Source organism: Triticum urartu, chromosome 3A (genome assembly GCF_056163025.1).
Source record: "Triticum urartu cultivar PI428250 chromosome 3A, HENAU_Tu73, whole genome shotgun sequence".
Lineage (NCBI taxonomy): Eukaryota > Viridiplantae > Streptophyta > Magnoliopsida > Poales > Poaceae > Triticum > Triticum urartu.
In genome coordinates this window covers 35530692-35552912 of record NC_141875.1, presented here as the reverse complement: position 1 = coordinate 35552912, position 22221 = coordinate 35530692, and the positions used below count along the sequence as shown (strand labels likewise).

General features: G+C 39.5%; 1 protein-coding gene across 1 annotated transcript; it reads left to right on the top strand.

The window, feature by feature from the left end:
• The first annotated feature begins 175 nt into the window (after positions 1-175).
• Positions 176-649, top strand: LOC147978234 (uncharacterized). The gene has a single exon (XM_087514681.1). It carries the CDS (start codon positions 176-178, stop codon positions 647-649), a length of 474 nt encoding a protein of 157 aa, XP_087370807.1.
• The last annotated feature ends 21572 nt before the right edge of the window (positions 650-22221 follow it).

The following is a 22221-nucleotide window of genomic DNA, read 5'->3' as shown; positions in this document are numbered from 1 at the left end:
GAACACCCCTCTCTTCAAGCCGGATAAATTCCGTCGCCGTTTTCGTATGGCAAGGCATGTGTTCAATCGTATCTGAGAGGGAGTGGTTGCTCATGACCCATACTTCGAGTGCAAGACGGATGCCCTTGGCAAGCTTGGATTCTCCTCTTACCAGAAATGCACCGCGGGCATCCGCATGCTTGCATATGGAATTCCAGGCGATCTGGTGGATGAGTATGTGTGTATGAGCGAGTCCACATGTCTGTTGTCACTGTACAGCTTCTGCAAGGCCGTGGTGGCAGTGTTTGGCCCTGAGTACTTGAGGGAGACAAATGCCGCTGATACAGAGAGATTGTTGGCGACCAACGCAGCTAGAGGCTATCCAGGCATGCTTGGCAGCATAGATTGTATGCACCGGGAGTGGAAGAACTATCCATTTCCTTGGCAGGGCCAGTACAAGGGGAATGTTAAAGCATGCACTATCATATTAGAAGCCGTGGCTTCGCAGGATCTTTGGATATGGCATTCTTTTTTCGGCATGGCAGGTTCTCACAATGATATCAACGTGCTGCAGCGTTCCAGTCTTTGCAAGGCTTGCAGAAGGTCACTCCCCACCTGTCAACTTTGGGATCAACGGCCACCAGTACAACAAGGGATACTGCCATGCTGATGGTATATATCCTCAGTGGTCAACTTTTGTGAAGACAATCTCGAACCCCCAAGGTGAGAAGAGAAAGAGATTTGCCCAAATACAAGAGAGTGCTGGAAAGGATGTGGAACATGCTTTTGATGTGCTTCAATCCCAATGGGGTATCGTTCGAATCCCTGCACTGACATGGGATGAAGGGAAGCTTTGGGAGGTGATGACTGCTTGTGTGATCATGCACAACATGATCGTCAGGACGAGCGTGATGACAACATCTTCGACCAAGGATTTGATTCTCAAGGTGAAAGTGTTGAGCCTCTACACCAAGAACCGACCATGTTTGAATAGTTTGCCCAATTTCATAGTGAAATGCGTGATTGGCACACTCATTTGGATCTTTAAAATGACTTGGTTGAGCACGTGTGGACTCACATTGGCAACCAATAGATGTATTGGTTCATTATGTTCATTCAAGACAATTTCGATTTGGTTGTAAAACTATTTTATTTGTGACAATTTTGATTGGGTTGTAAAACTATTTTAATTTTCAGACAATTAATATTTGGACGTGCAAACTTGTTTTGAATATTGAAATATGAATATATGGGCATTTTTTGCCGTGACGAACAGGATGGGGCCAAAGGATACGTCTGCGCACTGGGTGCACGGCCACCACATCCTAGGACAGGCATGGACATGACCTCATTGCCCTACCCAAACGGACAGAATCCTGGCAAAACGAGCGTCCGTTTAGGGTCATGCGCTGGAGTTGCCTAACAGCTCTAATAAACATGTGAAGACTGGGTTCTTCAACAGTTGATAATGACTGCCCACTGTTGATAATAAACATGGCTAATGCTCTTCTAGCAGCATCATAATCAGGACCGACCTAGGGCTTGTCAACTGAACGTGCTGATGTCAAGAGAGAAGTCATGCCTGTTTTGCCACAAGTAGAACATCTAGCTGATTCCCCAGTGCTTGTGCGCTTAAGAATCATGAAGCCTTCCCAAATGTCAGATGCTTTCTGACGCCTTCGAATTGGTTCAGACCCAGCTGACTCATATTCGTCCTCCTCCTCCTCCTCTCCCCACTCATCATCCTCTTCAACCTCCTCCGCCTCATCACCAAGGAGAACCTGATAGTCGGTCTCGCTTTCTTGTGTTGACATGGCTCTGACCGCTGCACAGAAACATACTTCCTCCGTTCCTAAATATTTGTTTTTTAGAGATTTCAAATGGACTATCACATACGGATGTATATAGACATATTTTAGAGTGTAGATTCACTCATTTTGCTCCGTATATAGTCACATGTCGAAATCTCTAGAAAGACAAATATTTAGGAAACGGAGGGAGTATATCTTAATTTCTTAATACATCAGTCCAATGTTTGTTCAACAAGAAGAATGCCAGCACAAAATTAGGTTGTTCCAACATATTTGACTATTTTAGAGGCCAACACAAAATTAGGTTGTTTCCAACATATTTGAGTAGGGAGTTGATGCCAAGAGTCAGGTCCCCATTAACGGTCCCAAATCAAACGAAAAGTAACGACTTAATTTCATTATTTTCCAAACAATTTGTATCCCATTAGGTTTCAAGACGCCAATTTTCCACTCAGCAATTTCAGTATTTCTGACCAATCCAAGGAAAAACACCATAGGTACCTAGGGTTCCGCTTGATATGATTGCGGAAGGAGGAATTTAGGCCCAAATTGTTAGCAGGAAAGGGACAGAAGAAAACGCGATGATGGGATGAAGATGAGAAGCAAAACCTAGGGCAATCAACGAGAAGTAAGGAGTCAGGGTTGGCTGTTGGCGGCGATCCGGGAGCCGAGACGTCTGGAGGCACTCCCTGTGGGTGCCCGCAGCCGCAGGGTGCGGACGCGGCGGAGAAGGTGCTGCTGGTTTGGGAAGAAACAGGGAAAAGTGAAGAGACGCTGCAAAAGAGGGGTTTTGTTTGGCTAGAGTTTTAAGCGAGTTAAAAAATGGGCCAGGCTGCACTGATTTAGTCTTCTTCTTCTCAAAAAACAGCAGCTTAAAGCCTTAGAGCATCTAAGGCCGGACTTTGCAAATCCGCCCCCTGTATGGCACGTCCGCGAACAGCGCCGAATGTCGCCTTATATGGACTACCGCACATTCACACATCTCAAAGCGGAGCCTTTAATCCATACACATCAATCATATGATACAAATGTTTGAATCAATGGTTCAAAACAAAGCAAAGCAAATCATAATTCAACAACAATCCTGACATGCCAAAATGAAATCAATGTCCGAGCGCGCCAGATGCCTCACCGGCTGACAGGATCACTTGCGGGACGCCATCCATGCCGTCTACTCCAAGGCCATCCTTGCGTCCTGCTCCGCCTGCATCCGGGCGGTATGCTCCGCCTGCATTCTTGTCGTACGCTCCATTGTTCTTGCTGCTGCCCTCGCCGCCTCATACTCCCTACGGTCGTTGATCTCCTTATTTTTGGCAAGATACTTCTTTGTATTTTCATCCAAGAGGGTTTTCTCCACCAACATGATCTTCGCATCCTATGCGTCCCGTGCGAATCGCAACCTCTCCTTCTCAACCTCAATTCTCTCCAAATCTCTTGGGCTTCTCAAGCTCCCATTTGATCACCACCTTTTGCTTCTCCAACTCGATCTTCTCCCTTTCAATTTCCAGCTTCTCCTCCGCCCTCTTTCGGTCCCAATCCATCATTTCCTTTTTGCGCATCCAACATGAGCTTGTACCTCTCCTCTTTCTTGTTCTCCCTTGCCGATAAAATGCATGTCCATGTGGAGGGCATTTTCGTAGCCGCGACGTCGCAGGAGGCCCTTGCCTTCTCCCGCTTGTTTCCCATGACTCGTCGGTTATCCTTCCGCACGGTGGCTTTTCCATTCTCGACGATAATATCGTCCTTTTCATCGTCCAACCCATTTGATTGGTGGGAACTTGAGTCATCATTTCTCTTCTTGCCGAACTTGAGATCGGCCACAAGTTGTGTCCACTTTGACTTTGACATTCAATATGATCCAACAATGGCTAAAAGGAAATGGTTTCTTCTCTGTTTCATGATACAAAGTGTCCACCACCGCCGTCTAGTAAACAACATATGTATGATCACGAGAATGCAAACACAAGAAGCATATGCAAATGATGATAAGATGAAGCAATTGAGCTTACGTGAGTTGCCACTCCATCCCAATTTAAGGGCAGTTGGTCACTTGTGAGTTGTACCAGACATACTTGTTCATTTCCCCTTGAATGATCCTCCATCGATGTTGGAGAGATGGCACATCGTGGTTGGTGATGATAGGATGCAGCTCCACATATTCCTTTTGTTCGTGATACTCCTTCCAAATCTTGTTCTGATACTTGTTCCCCTTTTGCTCGGTGCCGCATATTGGATCCATTGTTATGGCCAACCAAGTTTTAGCCTACAAGATGTCCTCAAAAGTTAAGAATGCCGATCCTCCAGCAACGGGGGAGTGTCCATTCCCCCGTTGCCCGACGCCGTGGCTAAACCTTCCTACTTCAGCAACGAGGTCGAGGTCGTGCACGCCTCCCTCACCGACGCCCAGCTCTCCCTCCCCTGCTACCTCTTAAGCTTGCGTTGGATTTCCCCGAAGAGGAAGGGATGATGCAACAGAGTAGCGTAAGTATTTCCCTCAGTTTTTGAGAACCAAGGTATCAATCCAGTAGGAGGCTACGCTCAAGTCCCTCGTACCTGCACAAAATGATAGCTACTCGCAACCAACGCGATTAGGGGTTGTCAATCCCTTCACGGTCACTTACGAGAGTGAGATCTGATAGATATAATATTTTTGGTATTTTTGGTATAAAGATGCAAAGTAAAAGTAAAAGCAAAGTAAAAAGCAAAGCAAGATTAAATTGATGGAGATTTATATCATGAGAATAGACCCGCGGGCCATAGGTTTCACTAGTGGCTTCTCTCAAGAGCATAAGTATTCTACGGTGGGTGAACAAATTACTGTTGAGCAATTGACAGAATTGAGCATGGTTATGAGAATATCTAGGCATGATCATGTATATAGGCATCATGTCCGTGACAAGTAGACCGAAACGATTCTGCATCTACTACTATTACTCCACTCATCGACCGCTATCCAGCATGCATCTAGAGTATTAAGTTAAAAACAGAGTAACGCTTTAAGCAAGATGACATGATGTAGAGAGATAAATTCATGCAATATGAAATAAACCCCATCTTGTTATCCTCGATGGCAACGATGCAATACGTGCCTTGCTGCCCCTTCTGTCACTGGGAAAGGACACCGCAAGATCGAACCCAAAGCTAAGCACTTCTCCCATGGCAAGAACTACCAATCTAGTTGGCCAAACCAAACGGATAATTCGAAGAGACTTGCAAAGATAACCAATCATACATAAAAGAATTCAGAGAAGATTCAAATGTTATTCATGGATAGACTTGATCATAAACACACAATTCATCGGTCTCAACAAACACACCGCAAAAAGAAGATTACATCGAATAGATCTCCACAAGAGAGGGGGAGAACTTTGTATTGAGATTCAAAGAGAGAGAAGAAGCCATCTAGCTACTAACTATGGACCCGAAGGTCTGAGGTAAACTACTCACACTTCATCGGAAAGGCTATGATGATGTAGAAGCCCTCCGTGATGACGGCCCTCTCCGGCGGAGCTCCGGAACAGGCCCCAAGATGGGATCTCATGGATACAGAAAGTTGCGGCGGTGGAATTAGGTTTTTGGCTCCTGTTATGATCGTTTGGGGATACGTGTGTATATATAGGAGGAAGGAGTACGTCGGTGGAGCTCCGAGGGGCCCACGAGGCAGGGGCGCGCCCTGGGGGGGCGCCCCCCACCCTCGTGACCGCCTCTTTTGTTCCTTGGATTAGGGTCCAAGTCTCCTGGATCACGTTCGGTGTGAAAATCACGTTTCCGAAGGTTTTATTCCGTTTGGACTCCTTTTCTTCGAAACACTGAAATAGGCAAAAAACAGCAATTCTGGGCTGGGCCTCCGGTTAATAGGTTAGTCCCAAAAATAATATAAAAGTGGAAAATAAAGCCCAATATAGTCCAAAATAGTAGATAATATAGCATGGAGCAATCAAATATTATAGATACGTTGGAGACGTATCAGGCATCCCCAAGCTTAATTCCTGCTCGTCCTCGAGTAGGTAAATGATAAAAAGAGAATTTTTGATACGGAGTGCTACTTGGCATAATTTCAATGCAAATCTTCTTAATTGTGGTATGAATATTCAGATTCGAAAGATTCAAGACAAAAGTTTATATTGACATAAAAATAATAATACTTCAAGCATACTAACAAAGCAATTATGTCTTCTCAAAATAACATGGCCAAAGAAAGTTATCCCTACAAGATCATATAATCTGGCTATGCTCTATCTTCACCACACAAAATATTTAAATCATGCACCACCCCAATGACAAGCCAAGCAATTGTTTCATACTCTAACTTTTTCAAAACTTTTTCAATCTTCACGCAATACATGATCGTGAGCCATGGACATAGCACTATAGGTGGAATAGAATGGTGGTTGTGGAGAAGACAAAAAGGGAGAAGATAGTCTCACATGAACTAGGCGTATCAACGGGCTATGGAGATGCCCATCAATATATATCAATGTGAGTGAGTAGGGATTGCCATGCAACGGATGCACTAGAGCTATAAGTATATGAAGGCTCAAAAAGAAACTAAGTGGGTGTGCATCCAACTTGCTTGCTCATGAAGACCTAGGGCAATTTGAGGAAGCCCATCATTGGAATATACAAGCCAAGTTCTATAATGAAAGATTCCCACTAGTATATGAAAGTGATAACATGAGAGACTCTCTACTATGAAGATCATGGTGCTACTTTGAAGCACAAGTGTGGTAAAAGGATAGTAACATTGTCCCTTCTCTCTTTTTCTCTCATTTTTATGGCCTTTCTCTTTTTTATGGCCTTTCTCTTTCTTTTTTTGGGCCTTCTCCTTTTTTATGGCCTTTCTTTCTATTTTTTTATTTTTATTTTTCGTCCGGAGTCTCATCCCGACTTGTGGGGGAATCATAGTCTCCATCATCCTTTCCTCACTGGGACAATGCTCTAATAATGATGATCATCACACTTTTATTTTTCTTAGAACTCAACAATTACAACTCGATACTTAGAACAAAATATGACTCTATATGAATGCCTCCGGCGGTGTACCTGGATATGCAATATGACAATGATGGAGTGTGTCATGAACGGAACGGTGGAAAGTTGCATGGCAATATATCTCGGAATGGCTATGGAAATGCCATAATAGGTAGGTATGGTGGCTGTTTTGAGGAAGGTATATGGTGGGTGTATGATACAGGCGACAGTTGCGCGGTATTAGAGAGGCTAGCAAAGGTGGAAGGGTGAGAGTGCGTATAATCCATGGGCTCAACATTAGTCATAAAGAACTCATATACTTATTGCAAAAATCTAGAAGTTATCAAAGCAAAGTATTACGCGCATGCTCCTAGGGGGATAGATTGGTAGGAAAACGCCATCGTTCGTCCCCGACTGCCACTCATAAGGAAGACAATCAATAAATAAATCATGCTCCGACTTCATCACATAACGGTTCACCATACGTGCATGCTACGGGAATCACAAGCTTCAGCACAAGTATTCTTTAAATTCACAACTACTCAACTAGCATGACTTTAATATTATCACCTCCATATCTCAAAACAATTATCATGCTTCAATCTTTTCTTAGTATTCAACACACTCAAAAGAAAGTTTCACAAATCTTGAATACCAAGCATATTATTATTAAGCAAATTACCATGCTATTAGGAGACTCTCAAAATAATTTAAGTGAAGCATGAGAGATCAATAGTTTCTTTAAAACAAATCCACCGCCGTGCTCTAAAAGATCTAAGTGAAGCACATAGAGAAAAATTACATAGCTCAAAAGATATAAGTGAAGCACATAGAGCAAAACTACTTAGCTCAAAAGATATAAGTGAAGCACATAGAGTATTCTATCAAATTCTAATTCATGTATGGCTCTCTCAAAAGGTGTGTTCAGCAAGGATGATTGTGGCATACTAACAAACAAAGACACAAATAATACAAGACGCTCCAAGCAAAACACATATCATGTTGGTGAATAAAAATATAGCTCCAAGTAAAGTTACCGATAGAAGTAGACGAAAGAGGGGATGCCTTCCGGGGCATCCCCAAGCTTTGGCTTTTATGTGTCCTTCGATTATCTTGGGGGTGCCATGGGCATCCCCAAGCTTAGGCTCTTTCCACTCCTTGTTCCATAATCCATCAAATCCTTACCCAAAACTTGAAAACTTCACAACACAAAACTTAAAGAAGAAAACTCGTGAGCTCCGTTAGCGAAAGAAAACAAAAGACCACTTCAAGGTACTGTAATGAACTCATTCTTTATTTATATTGGTGTTAAACCTACTGTATTCCAACTTCTCTATGGATTATAAACTATTTTACTAGCCATAGATTCATCAAAATAAGCAAACAACACACGAAAAACAGAATCTGTCAAAAACAGAACAGTCTGTAGTAATCTGTATCTAGCGCAATATCTGGAACCCCAAAAATTCTAAAATAAATTTCTGGACGTTAGGAATTTATCTATTAATCATCTTCAAAAAGAATTAACTAAATAGCACTCTCCAAATAAAAATGGCAGCAGTTCTCGTGACCGCTAAAGTTTCTGTTTTTTACAGCAAGTTCAACAAGACTTTCCCCAAGTCTTCCCAACAGTTCTACTTGGCACAAACACTAATTAAACACAAAAAACACAACCAAAACAGAGGCTAGATAATTTATTTATTACTAAACAGGAGCAAAAAGCAAGGAATAAAAATAAAATTGGGTTGCCTCCCAACAAGCGCTATCGTTTAACGCCCCTAGCTAGGCATAACAATCAAGAATAGATCTAGGTATTGCCATCTTTGGTAGGCAATCCATAAGTGGCTCTCATGATAGTTTCATATGGTAATTTTATTTTCTTTCTTGGAAAGTGTTCCATGCCCTTTTTTAATGGAAATTGAAATCTAATATTCCCTTCCTTCATATCAATAATCGCACCAACCGTTCTAAGGAAAGGTCTACCAAGAATAATAGGGCAAGAAGGATTACAATCTATATCAAGAACAATGAAATCTACGGGCACATAATTCCTATTTTCAATAATAAGAAAATCATTAATCCTTCCCATAGGTTTCTTAATGGTAGAATCCGCAAGATGCAAATTTAGAGAGCAATCATCAAAATCGCGGAAATCTAGCAAGTCACACAAAGTTTTGGGGATAGTGGAGACACTAGCACCCGAATCACACAAAGCATAAAACTCATGATCTTTAATTTTAATTTTAATAGTTGGTTCCCACTCATCATAGAGTTTTCTAGGGATATAAACTCTCAACTCAAGTTTTTCTTCATAAGATTGCATCAAGACATCAACAATATGTTCGGTGAAGGCTTTCTTTTGACTATAAGCATGTGGAGAATTTAGCACGGATTGCAACAAGGAAATACAATCAATTAAAGAGCAACTTTCATAATTAGATTCCTTGAAATCCAATATAGTGGGTTTAGCAACATCTAGATTTTTATTTCTTTCAATCCCACTTTCATCAAATTTAGCATAAAGATCTAAATACTCCGTATTTTTAGAACGCCTTCTAGGTAAAGGAAGATCATAATCAGTTTCATCAAGATTCATATAACAAAACAAAGATTTAATAGGATACACATCAATAACTTTTAGATCTTCATCTTGATTTTCATAGGAATTGGAAGAACACGCTTTAATAAAGGAATCTTTGGAAGCACGCATCCTAGCGGTTCTTTCCTTACACTCATCAACTGAAACTCTCATGGCTTTGAGAGACTCATTGATATCATGCTTAGGTGGAATAGATCTAAGCTTTAAAGAATCAACATCAAGAGCAATTCTATCAACGTTCCTAGCCAAATCATCAATCTTAAGCAATTTTTCTTCAATCATAGCATTAAAATTCTTTTGCGAAGAAATAAATTCTTTAATATTAGATTCAAAATCAGAGGGTATCTTATTATAATTTCCATAAGAGTTATTGTAGGAATTCCCATAATTATTAGAAGGATTAATAGGATATGGCCTAGGATTAAAATTCCCTCTATAAGCGTTGTTACCAAAATTAATCCTACCAACAAAATTCACATCCATAGATTCATTGTTATTCTCAATCAAACTACACAAAGGCATATCATTAGGATTAGAAGAAACACTCTTAGTAGAAAATAATTTCATAAGTTCATCCATCTTTCCACTCAACACATTAATTTCTTCTATCGCATGCACTTTTTTATTAGAAGTTCTTTCAGTATGCCATTGAGAATAATTAACCATAATATTATCTAGGAGTTTAGTAGCATCTCCTAAAGTGATTTCCATAAAAGTGCCTCCCACGGCCGAATCCAAAAGATTTCTAGAAGCAAAATTCAATCCGGCATAAAATTTTTGTATAATCATCCACAAATTCAACCCATGAGTAGGGCAATTACGTATCATTAATTTCATTCTCTCCCAAGCTTGTGCAACATGTTCATGATCAAGTTGCTTAAAATTCATAATATCTTTTCTAAGAGAGATGATCTTAGCGGGAGGGAAATACTTAGAGATAAAAGCATCTTTGCACTTGTTCCAAGAATCAATACTATTTTTAGGCAAACACGAAAACCAAGCTTTAGAGCGATCTCTAAGCAAAAAAGGAAATAGCTTCAATTTAACGACATCATTATCGACATCTCTTTTCTTTTGCATATCACATAAATCAACGAAGCTATTCAGATGAGTAGCGGCATCTTCACTAGGAAGGCCGACGAATTGATCTTTCATAACAAGATTCAACAAAGCAGTATTGATTTCACAAGATTCGGTATTAGCAAGAGAAGCAATCGGAGTGCTAAGGAAATCATTATTATTGGTATTGGTGAAGTCACACAATTTGGTAGTATCTTGAGCCATCGCGACAAACAAGCAAACTAGCACACGAGCAAACAAGAGCAAACGGGCAAAAGAGGCAAATAGAGAGGGAGGATAGAGAGAGAGAGGGCGAATAAAATGGCAAGGGTGAAGTGGGGGAGAGGAAAATGAGAGGCAAATGGCAAATAATGTAATGCGAGAGATAGGGATTGTGATGGGTACTTGGTATGTTGACTTTTTGCGTAGACTCCCCGGCAACGGCGCCAGAAATTCTTCTTGCTACCTCTTGAGCTTGTGTTGGATTTCCCCGAAGAGGAAGGGATGATGCAGCAGAGTAGCGTAAGTATTTCCCTCAGTTTTTGAGAACCAAGGTATCAATCCAGTAGGAGGCTACGCTCAAGTCCCTCGTACCTGCACAAAACGATAGCTACTCGCAACCAACGCGATTAAGGGTTGTCAATCCCTTCACGGTCACTTACGAGAGTGAGATCTGATAGATATAATATTTTTGGTATTTTTGGTATAAAGATGCAAAGTAAAAGTAAAAGCAAAGCAAGATTAAATTGATGGAGATTTATATGATGAGAATAGAACCGGGGGCCATAGGCTTCACTAGTGGCTTCTCTCAAGAGCATAAATATTCTACGGTGGGTGAACAAATTACTGTTGAGCAATTGACAGAATTGAGCATAGTTCTGAGAATATCTAGGCATGATCATGTATATAGGCATCACGCCCGTGACAAGTAGACCGAAAGGATTCTGCATCTACTACTATTACTCCACTCATCGACCGCTATCCAGCATGCATCTAGAGTATTAAGTTAAAAACAGAGTAATGCTTTAAGCAAGATGACATGATGTAGAGAGATAAATCCATGCAATATGAAATAAACCCCATCTTGTTATCCTCGATGGCAACGATGCAATACGTGCCTTGCTGCCCCTTCTGTCACTAGGAAAGGACACCGCAAGATCGAACCCAAAGCTAAGCACTTCTCCCATGGCAAGAACTACAAATCTAGTTGGCCAAACCAAACGGATAATTCGAAGAGACTTGCAAAGATAACCAATCATACATAAAATAATTCAGAGAAGATTCAAATATTATTCATAGATAGACTTGATCATAAACCCACAATTCATCGGTCTCAACAAACACACCGCAAAAAGAAGATTACATTGAATAGATCTCCACAAGAGAGGGGGAGAACTTTGTATTGAAATTCAAAGAGAGAGAAGAAGCCATCTAGCTACTAACTGTGGACCCGAAGGTCTGAGGTAAACTACTCACATTTCATCGAAAAGGCTATGATGATGTAGAAGCCCTCCGTGATGACGGCCCTCTCCGGCGGAGCTCTAGAACAGGCCCCAAGATGGGATCTCATGGATACAGAAAGTTGCGGCGGTGGAATTAGCTTTTTGGCTCCTGTTATGATCATTTGGGGATACGTGTGTATATATAGGAGGAAGGAGTACGTCGGTGGAGCTCCGAGGGGCCCACGAGGCAGGGGTGCGCCCTTGGGTGGGGGGCGCCCCCCACCCTCGTGACCGCCTCTTCTGTTCCTTGGAGTAGGGTCCAAGTCTCCTGGATCACGTTCGGTGAGAAAATCACGTTTCTGAAGGTTTTATTCCGTTTGGACTCCGTTTGATATTCCGTTTCTTTGAAACACTGAAATAGGCAAAAAACAGCAATTCTGGGCTGGGCCTCCGGTTAATAGGTTAGTCCCAAAAATAATATAAAAGTGGAAAATAAAGCCCAATATAGTCCAAAACAGTAGATAATATAGCATGGAGCAATCAAAAATTATAGATACGTTGGAGACGTATCATCCCCCAGTACGCCGCCGACAACCACGCGGCTTGGGCGGCGTACTTCCAATGCCATCAGCAGCAGCGGCTGGCGTCCACCAACGGCGCGGCGGTGGTCGGCGGCCTGAAGAACAGTAAGGGGCGCCACATGTGGTGGGGCGTCCCCGGCCGCACACTCGAGGGCGTGCTGACTGATACTTCTCCAACGTATCTATAATTTTTGATTGCTCCATGCTATATTATCTACTGTTTTGAATGTTTATGGGCTTTATTATACACTTTTATATCATTTTTGGGACTAACCTATTAACCCAGAGACCAGTGCCAGTTTCTGTTTTTACCCTGTTTTAGAGTTTCGAAGAAAACGAAAATCAAACGGAGTCCAATTGACCTGAAACTTCACGGAACTCATTTTTGGAAGGAAAGAAGCCCAGAAGACTTGGAGTGCACATCGGGGGCTCTACGAGGAGGCCACGAGGCAGGGGGCGCGCCCACCCCCCTGGGCGCGCCCTCCACCCTCGTGAGCCCCTCGTGGCCCCCCTGACGTACTTTTTCCGCCTATATATCTCCATATACCCTAAAAACATTGGAGGACACAATAGATCGGGAGTTCCGCCGCCAGAAGCCTCCGTAGCCACCGAAAGCCAGTCTAGACCCGTTTCGGCACCCTGCCGGAGGGGGCAATCCCTCTCCGGTGTCCATCTTCATCATCCCGGTGCTCTCCATGATGAGGAGGGAGTAGTTCTCCCTCGGGGCTGCGGGTATGTACCAGTAGCTATGTGTTTGATCTCTCTCCCTCTCTCTCTCGTGTTCTTGAGGTGATACGATCTTGATGTATCGCGAGCTTTGCTATTATATTTGGATCCTATGATGTTTTCTCCCCCCTCTACTCTCTTGTAATGAATTGAGTTTCCCCTTTGAAGTTATCTTATCGGATTGAGTCTTTAAAGATTTGAGAACACTTGATGTATGTCTTGCCGTGCATATCTGTGGTGACAATGGGATATCACGTGATTCACTTGATGTATGTTTTGGTGATCAACTTGCAGGTACCGCCCATGAACCTATGCATAGGGGTTGGCACACGTTTTCGTCGTGATTCTCCAGTAGAAACTTCGGGGCACTCTTTGAGGTTCTATGTGTTGGTTGAATAGATGAATCTGAGATTGTGTGATGCATATCGTATAATCATACCCACGGATACTTGAGGTGACATTGGAGTATCTAGGTGACATTAGGGTTTTGGTTGATTTGTGTCTTAAGGTGTTATTCTAGTACGAACTCTAGGGCTGTTTGTGACACTTATAGAAATAGCCCAATGGATTGATTGGAAAGAATAACTTTGAGGTGGTTTCGTACCCTACCATAATCTCTTCGTTCGTTCTACGCTATTGGTGACTTTGGACTGACTCTTTGTTGCATGTTGAGGGATAGTTATGTGATCCAATTATGTTATCATTGTTGAGGGAACTTAGACTAGCGAAAGTATGAACCCTAGGCCTTATTTCCACGCATTGCAATACCGTTTACGCTCACTGTTATCACTTGCTACCTTGCTGTTTTTATATTTTCAGATTACAAAAACTATTATCTACTATCCATATACCACTTGTACGTATCACCATCTCTTCACCGAACTAGTGCACCTATACAATTTACCATTGTATTGGGTGTGTTGGGGACACAAGAGACTCTTTGTTATTTGGTTGCAGGGTTGCTTGAGAGAGACCATCTTCATCCTACGCCTCCTACGGATTGATAAACCTTAGGTCATCCACTTGAGGGAAATTTTCTACTGTCCTACAAACCTCTGCACTTGGAGGCCCAACAACGTCTACAAGAAGAAGGTTGTGTAGGAGACATCAAGCTCTTTTCTGGCGCCATTGCCGGGGAGGGGAGTGCTTGAAGGTATATCTTTAGATCTTGCAATCGAGTCTTTTAGTTTCTTGTTTTAGCACTAGTTTAGTTTATAAAAGAAAACTACAAAAAATGGAATTAAGTTTGCCTCATACGCTTCATCTTTTTAATATCTTTCGTGAGTATGATGGAAAGGAAAATTGTGCTCAAGTGCTAGAAGAAGAATGCATTAGAATGTTTGGAACTAAATATTTGAATGATGAGCATGATTGCAATGTTGTTAGTACGAATTCTTTGAATATCCATGACACCAATGATGATTGCACTAGTTATGATGAAAATGTCTCCTATAAACATGTCAATTTTTGTGGAGTGCATTGGGTTTGTAAATACACACCAAATAGAGAAGATAGATATTGCAAGAAGCATAAGTACTTAGAAACTAAATTGTTGCAAGAAGAGCTAGATGATTGTGTTGAAAATTTAAGTTTTCTTGGCCATACTTGTGAGCTTTGTAATGAACGTGGTCATTTAATTATCCGATGCAAATTGTTTCATGATCTAATCGTGTCCAAAAATTGTGATGACTTGATTTCCCTTGCACATCATAATGAACTTAGTTTGCTCTTGGGTTATGAAGAAATTAAACGTATAACTAAGGATATTCCAAAATTTTCCCTTGATAAAGTTCTTCATTTTGATCTAGAGAAAATTTATATGTATTGTGCCGTTAATTGCATTGAAAATCCTTATATTGCCAACTACATAAAGAAAAGAAAACAAATAGAAGATGAAGAGAATACTAATGAAAGGGAAGAGACTTCCCAATATCCTCCTATTATTTCTTATGATGAATCAGGTAACAAGGAGGAGCCTCCTATTCAACCAATCTCATTAATAAGGAGCTCCAAAAAGAGGATTGAACCCACACATGATGTGGTGAAGAAGAAGAAAAGAAAAAGGAAGAGAGGTAAAAATATATATCTCCCAAATAATGTTGCTCCTATTACTATTGTGCCTCATGAAAATATAATTGTGGAAGATAATGATACTTCTTATGATCTTGAAAATATTTTTGGCACTTGCTTGGAAGAATATGATAATTGCTATACTATTGGTGCTATCCATACTATTAATGATTAGAGTGATTATGCTTATGATATGAAAAGGCCCAAGCTTGGGGATGATATGTTTGATGAATATGATGTTTTTGAGAATGTATTTGCTGCAATTAATGTTTGTCCCAAGCTTGGGGAAGCTATGATTAATGAAGATGACATTTTTAGTCTCCCAAGTTTTGATATGCAAATTTATAATGATGATAGCATGCCTCCTACTTATGATGATTATTGTGATGATACTTATGCTATAAAAAGTAGTGATTATATTTATAAAACTTGTCATGATTATGGTTATCCCTTTTTTGAACATTACTCTTTTAATGTGGAAACAATTTATAGTATTCGAGTCTCTTATGATACTCCCACTATTCAGAATGAGAAGAATTTTGCTTATATGGAGAGTAGTAAATTTTCTATGCTTGTAGATCATGAAAAGAATGCTTTAGGTGCTGGTTATATTGTTAAATTCATTCATGATCTACTAAAAATTATTATGAGGGAGGGCTTTAGGTGCTGGTTATATTGTTAAATTCATTCATGATGCTACTAAAAATTATGAGGGAGGAATATATGCTTGTAGGAATTGCAATAATATCAAGTTTCCTCTCTATGTGCTTAAAGTTTTGAAGTTATGCTTGTTTTACCTTCCTATGCAAGTTGATTCTTCTTCCCACAAGTTGTTTGCTCACAAAATCCCTATGCATAGGAAGTATGTTAGACTTAAATGTGCTAGTCATATTCTTCATGATGTTCTCTTTATGTTACAATTGTTATCCTTTATGTGAGCATCATTGAAATCATCATGCCTAGCTAGGGGCGTTAAACGATAGCGCTTGTTGGGAGGCAACCCAATATTATTTTTGTTCCTTGCTTTTTTCTCCTGTTTAGTAATAAATAATTCATCTAGACTCTGCTTAGATGTGGTTTTATGCTTTTAATTAGTGTTTGTGCCAAGTAGAACCTTTGGGAAGACTTTGGGAAAGTCTTGTTGATCATGCTGTAAAAAAAACAGAAACTTTAGCGCTCACGAGAATTGCTGACATTTTTATTTGGAGAGTGATATTTAGTTAATTCTTTTTGCAGATGATTAATAGATAAATTCCTCAGCTCATGCAATTTATTTGAGAATTTTATGAGTTCCATAAGTACACGTTTGATCCAGATTACTACACACTGTTCTGTCTTTGACAGATTCTGTTTTTTGTGTGTTGTTTACTTATTTTGATGAATCTATGGCTAGTAAAATAGTTTATAAACCATAGAGAAGTTAGAATATAGTAGGTTTAACACAAATATAAATAAAGAATGATTTCATTACAGTACCTTGGAGTGGTGATTTATTTTCTTATACTAACGGAGCTTACGAGTTTTCTGTTAAGTTTTGGGTAAGGATTCGATGGACTATGGAATAAGGAGTGGAAAGAGCCTAAGCTTGGGGATTCCCAAGTCACCCCAAGGTAATATTCAAGGATAGCCAAGAGCCTAAGCTTGGGGATGCCCCGGAAGGCATCCCCTCTTTCGTCTTCGTTCATCGGTAACTTTACTTGGAGCTATATTTTTATTCACCACATGATATGTGTTTTGCTTGGAGCGTCAATTTATTTTGTTAGGATTTGCTTGCTGTTATTTAGAACCATATTTTTCATCTTTTATTTCAATAAAAGTGGCATTGATAGCCTTTACTATGCCTATTTTAGAAGTCCACATGTTGCTGTTTGAAAACAGAAAGTTTACCGCTGTTGCAATAATTCCCTAGAAAAGTCAGAATGTGATAAAATGTTGAAACCTTTTGCATATTAAGCTCTGATAAATTTACTACAGTGGGAATTTTATTTCATAATTTTTGGAGCTAGGTAAGTATGGATGTTGCTGCATTCTTTACAGACTGTCCTGTTTAGGCAGATTGCTGTTATGTTTGCATTGTTTGCATATGTTTGCTTCTTTAATGATTCTATTTGAGGATAGGAATATTAAATATGCAGAGGCATTTAGTATGAAATGTTGAATAATAATTTTAGTTATTTGCTACAGTAGAGTATGATAAGGTTTTGGCAATGGTTTATACTAACTTATCTCACGAGTCCTTGTTGAGTTTTGTGTGGATGAAGCTTTTGAGATTTAGGGAGACTGTGATATGAGAGGAATTAAGGAGACACAAAAGCTCAAGCTTGGGATGCCCAAGGCACCCCAATATAATATTTCAAGAAGTCTCAAGCATCTAAGCTTGGGGATGGCCCAGATGGCATCCCACCTTTCTTCTTCAACAACTATCGGTTAGTATCGGTTGATCCTAAGTTTTTGCTTGTTCACATGATGTTTGCTATTCTTAGATGTCATTTTATTTTTCTTTGCTTGCTGTTTGAATAGAATACCAAGATCTGATATTATTAAATGTTAGAGAGTCTTCACATAGTTGCATAATTATTCCACTACTCATTGATCTTCACTTATATCTTTCGGAGTAGTTTGTCGATTGTTCTAGTGCTTCACTTATATATTTTAGAGCATGGTGGTAGTTTTATTTTGAAGAAATAGATGAACTCTCATGCTTCACTTAGATTATTTTGAGAGTCTTAATAGCATGGTAATTTGCTTAAAATCATAACATGCTAGGCATCCAAGAATAGTAAAAACTTTCATATAGAGTGTGTTGAATACTAAAAAAAGTTGGATGCTTGATAATTGTTTTGAGATATGGAGGTAGTAATATCAAAGCCATGCTAGTAGAGTAATTGTGAATTTGAGAAGTGCTTGAGTTAAAGTTTGGAAGTCCCGTAGCATGCACGTATGGTAAACGTTATGCAACAAATTTGAAACATGAGGTGTTATTTGATTGTCCTCCTTATGAGTAGCGGTCGGGGACGAGCGATGGTCTTTTCCTACCAATCTATCCCCCTAGGAGTATGCGCGTAATACTTTGGTTTTTGATGGCTTGTAGATTTTTGCAATAAGTATATGAATTCTTTATGACTAATGTTGAGTCCATGAATTATACGCACTCTCACACTTCCATCATTGCTAGCCTCTACGGTACCGTGCATTGCCCTTTCTCACATCGAGAGTTGGTGCAAACTTCGCCGGTGCATCCAAACCCCATGATGTGATACGCTTTTTCACACATAAACCTCCTTATATCTTCCTCAAAACAGCCACCATACCTACCTATTATGGCATTTCCATAGCCATTCCGAGATATATTTCCATGCAACTTTCCACCATCCAGTTTATCATGACACATTCATCATTGTCATATTGCTTAGCATGATCATGTAGTTGACATAGTATTTGTGGCAAAGCCACCGTTCATAATTTTTTCATACTTGTCCCCCTTGATTCATTGCATATCCCGGTACACCGCCGGAGGCATCCATATAGAGTCATACTTTGTTCTAGTATCGAGTTGTAATCATTGAGTTGTAAATAAATAGAAGTGTGATGATCATCATTCAATAGAGCATTGTCCCAAAAAAAGAGAAAGGCCAAAAAAAAAGAAGGCCCAAAAAAAGAGAAAATCTTTACCTACTAATAAAGCGGCTATCGCTTCTGGTCGTCCGTCATTAAAATTACCCTTTATGTTGGTAAAAATTACCCACCAATGCCACCCGTAAGTGGAAAACGATTCGTTTTTTGGACTAAAAATCGCCGCCTCCCACGCTGTTTTATAGCTACGAGACGAGCAGTAGTTAAGGAGCGATGAGTAGCAGGGTGGTTGGCCTATTGCTCCTCTAGCGACGAGACTCTGGTTCGATCCCCAGCATCAACAATTTTTTATCTTTCTTTTCTCACGCATGACCCATCTATGCATTCATGGGCCGGCCCATGTGCGGGGCTTTACTCCCCTGTTTCTTCCGATTTTACTTTTTTGTTTTTTCTGTTTTCTTTCTTATTTAAATTAATTCGGGATCTAATATTCTAAAGTTACGAGTTTTCAAACAAAATGTTTGAGAAATCATACAATATATGTGAATTCAAAAATGTTTAGAAAATCATAAGAAAATTGCATATTCAAAAAATGTTGGTCGTTTTGCAAAATTGTTCGCAATATTATAAAAAAACACAATTTGGAAAAATGGTCGGGAAATAAAATCAAGTGCATGATTTTGAAAAAATGATCATGTAGTCAAAACATATTCGGAAATCTGAAAAAATGGCCATAACATTTTAGAAAATGTTCACAAAAAATGATTTTTAAAATTTGTTCCCCAATTTTAAAAAAATCATCGATTGAAAAAATGTTTGTTGAGTCAAAAAATGTTAATGAATTTGAAACCATTTCATACATTTAAAAAGTTTGTAAACAAAAGTAATGTTCATTACTTTTTTAAGAAAATAAAAAATTTCAAAAAACATGTTTGTCAATTCGAAAAACTGTTCACTGATTCAAAAGTATTTTATGTTTAGGATTCGATTAGTTTTTTGAAAGTCTTTATAAGTCTTGGCGTTGGGAGTAGTACGTAGTTAATGAGATTTGTTTTTAAAGTTTTAAATGTTCCCTTGCGCAACATCTTAACCTACTAATAAAGCGGCTATCGCTTCTGGTCGTCCGTCGTTAAAATTACCCTCCATGTTGGTAAAAATTACCCACCAATGCCACCCATAAGTGGAAAACGATTCGTTTTTCGGACTAAAAATCGCCGCCTCCCACGCTGTTTTATAGCTGCGAGACGAGCAGTAGTAAATGAACGATGAGTAGCAGGGTAGTTGGCCTATTGCTCCTCTAGCGACGAGACTCAGGTTCGATCCCCAGCGTCAACAATTTTTTATCTTTCTTTTCTCACGCATGACCCATCTATGCATTCATGGGCCGGCCCATGTGCGGGGCTTTACTCCCTTGTTTCTTCTGATTTTACTTTTTTGTTTTTTCTGTTTTCTTTCTTCTTTAAATTAATTCGGGATCTAATATTCTAAAGTTACGAGTTTTCAAACAAAATGTTTGAGAAATCATACAATATATGTGAATTCAAAAATGTTTAGAAAATCATAAAAAAATTGCAGATTCAAAAAATGTTGGTCGTTTTGCAAAATTGTTCGCAATATTATAAAAAAAATCACAATTTGGAAAAATGGTCGGGAAATAAAATGAAGTGCATGATTTTGAAAAAATGATCATGTAGTCAAAACATATTCGGAAATCTGAAAAAAAATGACCATAACATTTTAAAAATGTTCACAAAAAAATGATTTTTAAAATTTGTTCACCAATTTAAAAAAAATCATCGATTCAAAAAATGTTTGTTGAGTCAAAAAATGTTAATGAATTTGAATCCGTTTCATACATTTAAAAAGTTTGTAAACAAAAGTAATGTTCATTACTTTTTTAAGTTTTTTTAAAAAACATGTTTGTCGATTCGAAAAACTGTTCACTGATTCAAAAGTATTTTATGTTTAGGATTCGATTAGTTTTTTGAAAGTCTTTATATGTCTTGGTGTTGGGAGTAGTACGTAGTTAATGAGATTTGTTTTTAAAGTTTTAAACGTTCCCTTGCGCAACATAATGACAAATGTGGCATGTACTGGCAAACTCATAGGCTTGGGATTTACCACGTCGAATGCATTGTGATCACGTGGACATCGCAACTACCATCGGGTAGGGTGAGAAAAAAAATAGCAACATGGTGAGCCACAGTGTTAAAATAGAGTACGCTCATGTGTCAGGATATTGAGTCATACTTATTTGGTTAGCCATGATTTTTTGTCTCCCATTGCAACGCACGGGCATATTTGCTAGTAAATAAAAAGGGGCAATGCTACTATCCTTTCTCCACACTTGTGCTTCAAAGTAGCACCATGTTCTTCATATAGAGAGTTTCTTGAGTTATCACTTTCATATACTAGTGGAAATTTTCATTATAGAACTTGGCTTGTATATTCCAACAATGGGCCTCCTCAAGTGCCCTAGGTCTTCGTGAGCAAGCAAGTTGGATGCACACCCACCTAGTTTTTTGTTGAGCTTTCATACATTTATAGCTCTAGTGCATCCGTTGCATGGCAATCCCTACTCCTTGCATTAACATCAATCGATGGGCATCTCCATAGCCCATTGATTAGCCTCGTTGATGTGAGACTTTCTCCTTTTTGTATTCTCCACATAACCTCCATCATTATATTCTATTCCACCCATAGTGCTATATCCATGGCTCATGCTCATGTATTGCGTGAAAGTTTGTGAGTTTGAAATTATTAAGGTATGAAACAATTGCTTGTCTTGTCATCGGGGTTGTGCATGATGAGAGCATTCTTGTGTGACGAAAATGGAGCATGACTAAACTATATGATTTTGTAGGGATGAACTTTCTTTGGCCATATTACTTTAAAAAAACATAATTACTTTGTTGGTTTGCTTGAAGTATTATTATTCTTTATGTCAATATTAAACTTTTGTCTTGAATCTTTCGGATCTGAATATTCATACCACAATTAAGAAGAATTACATTGAAATTATGCCAAGTAGCACTTCGCATCAAAAATTCTATTTTTATCATTTACCTACTCGAGGACGAGCAGGAATTAAGCTTGGGGATGCTTGATACGTCTCCAACATATCTATAATTTTTGATTGCTCCATGCTATATTATCTACTGTTTTGAATGTTTATGGGCTTTATTATACACTTTTATATCATTTTTGGGACTAACCTATTAACCCAGAGCCCAGTGTCAGTTTCTGTTTTTACCCTGTTTTAGGGTTTCGAAGAAAAGGAAAATCAAACGGAGTCCAATTGACCTGAAACTTCACGGAACTCATTTTTGGAAGGAAAGAAGCCCAGAAGACTTGGAGTGCACGCCGGGGGCTCTACGAGGAGGCCACGAGGCAGGGGGGCGCGCCCACCC

Coding starts and splice junctions, on each gene's coding strand:
- LOC147978234 (XM_087514681.1), top strand. CDS start 176: ATGCTTGCATATGGAATTCCAGGCGATCTGGTGGATGAGTATGTGTGT.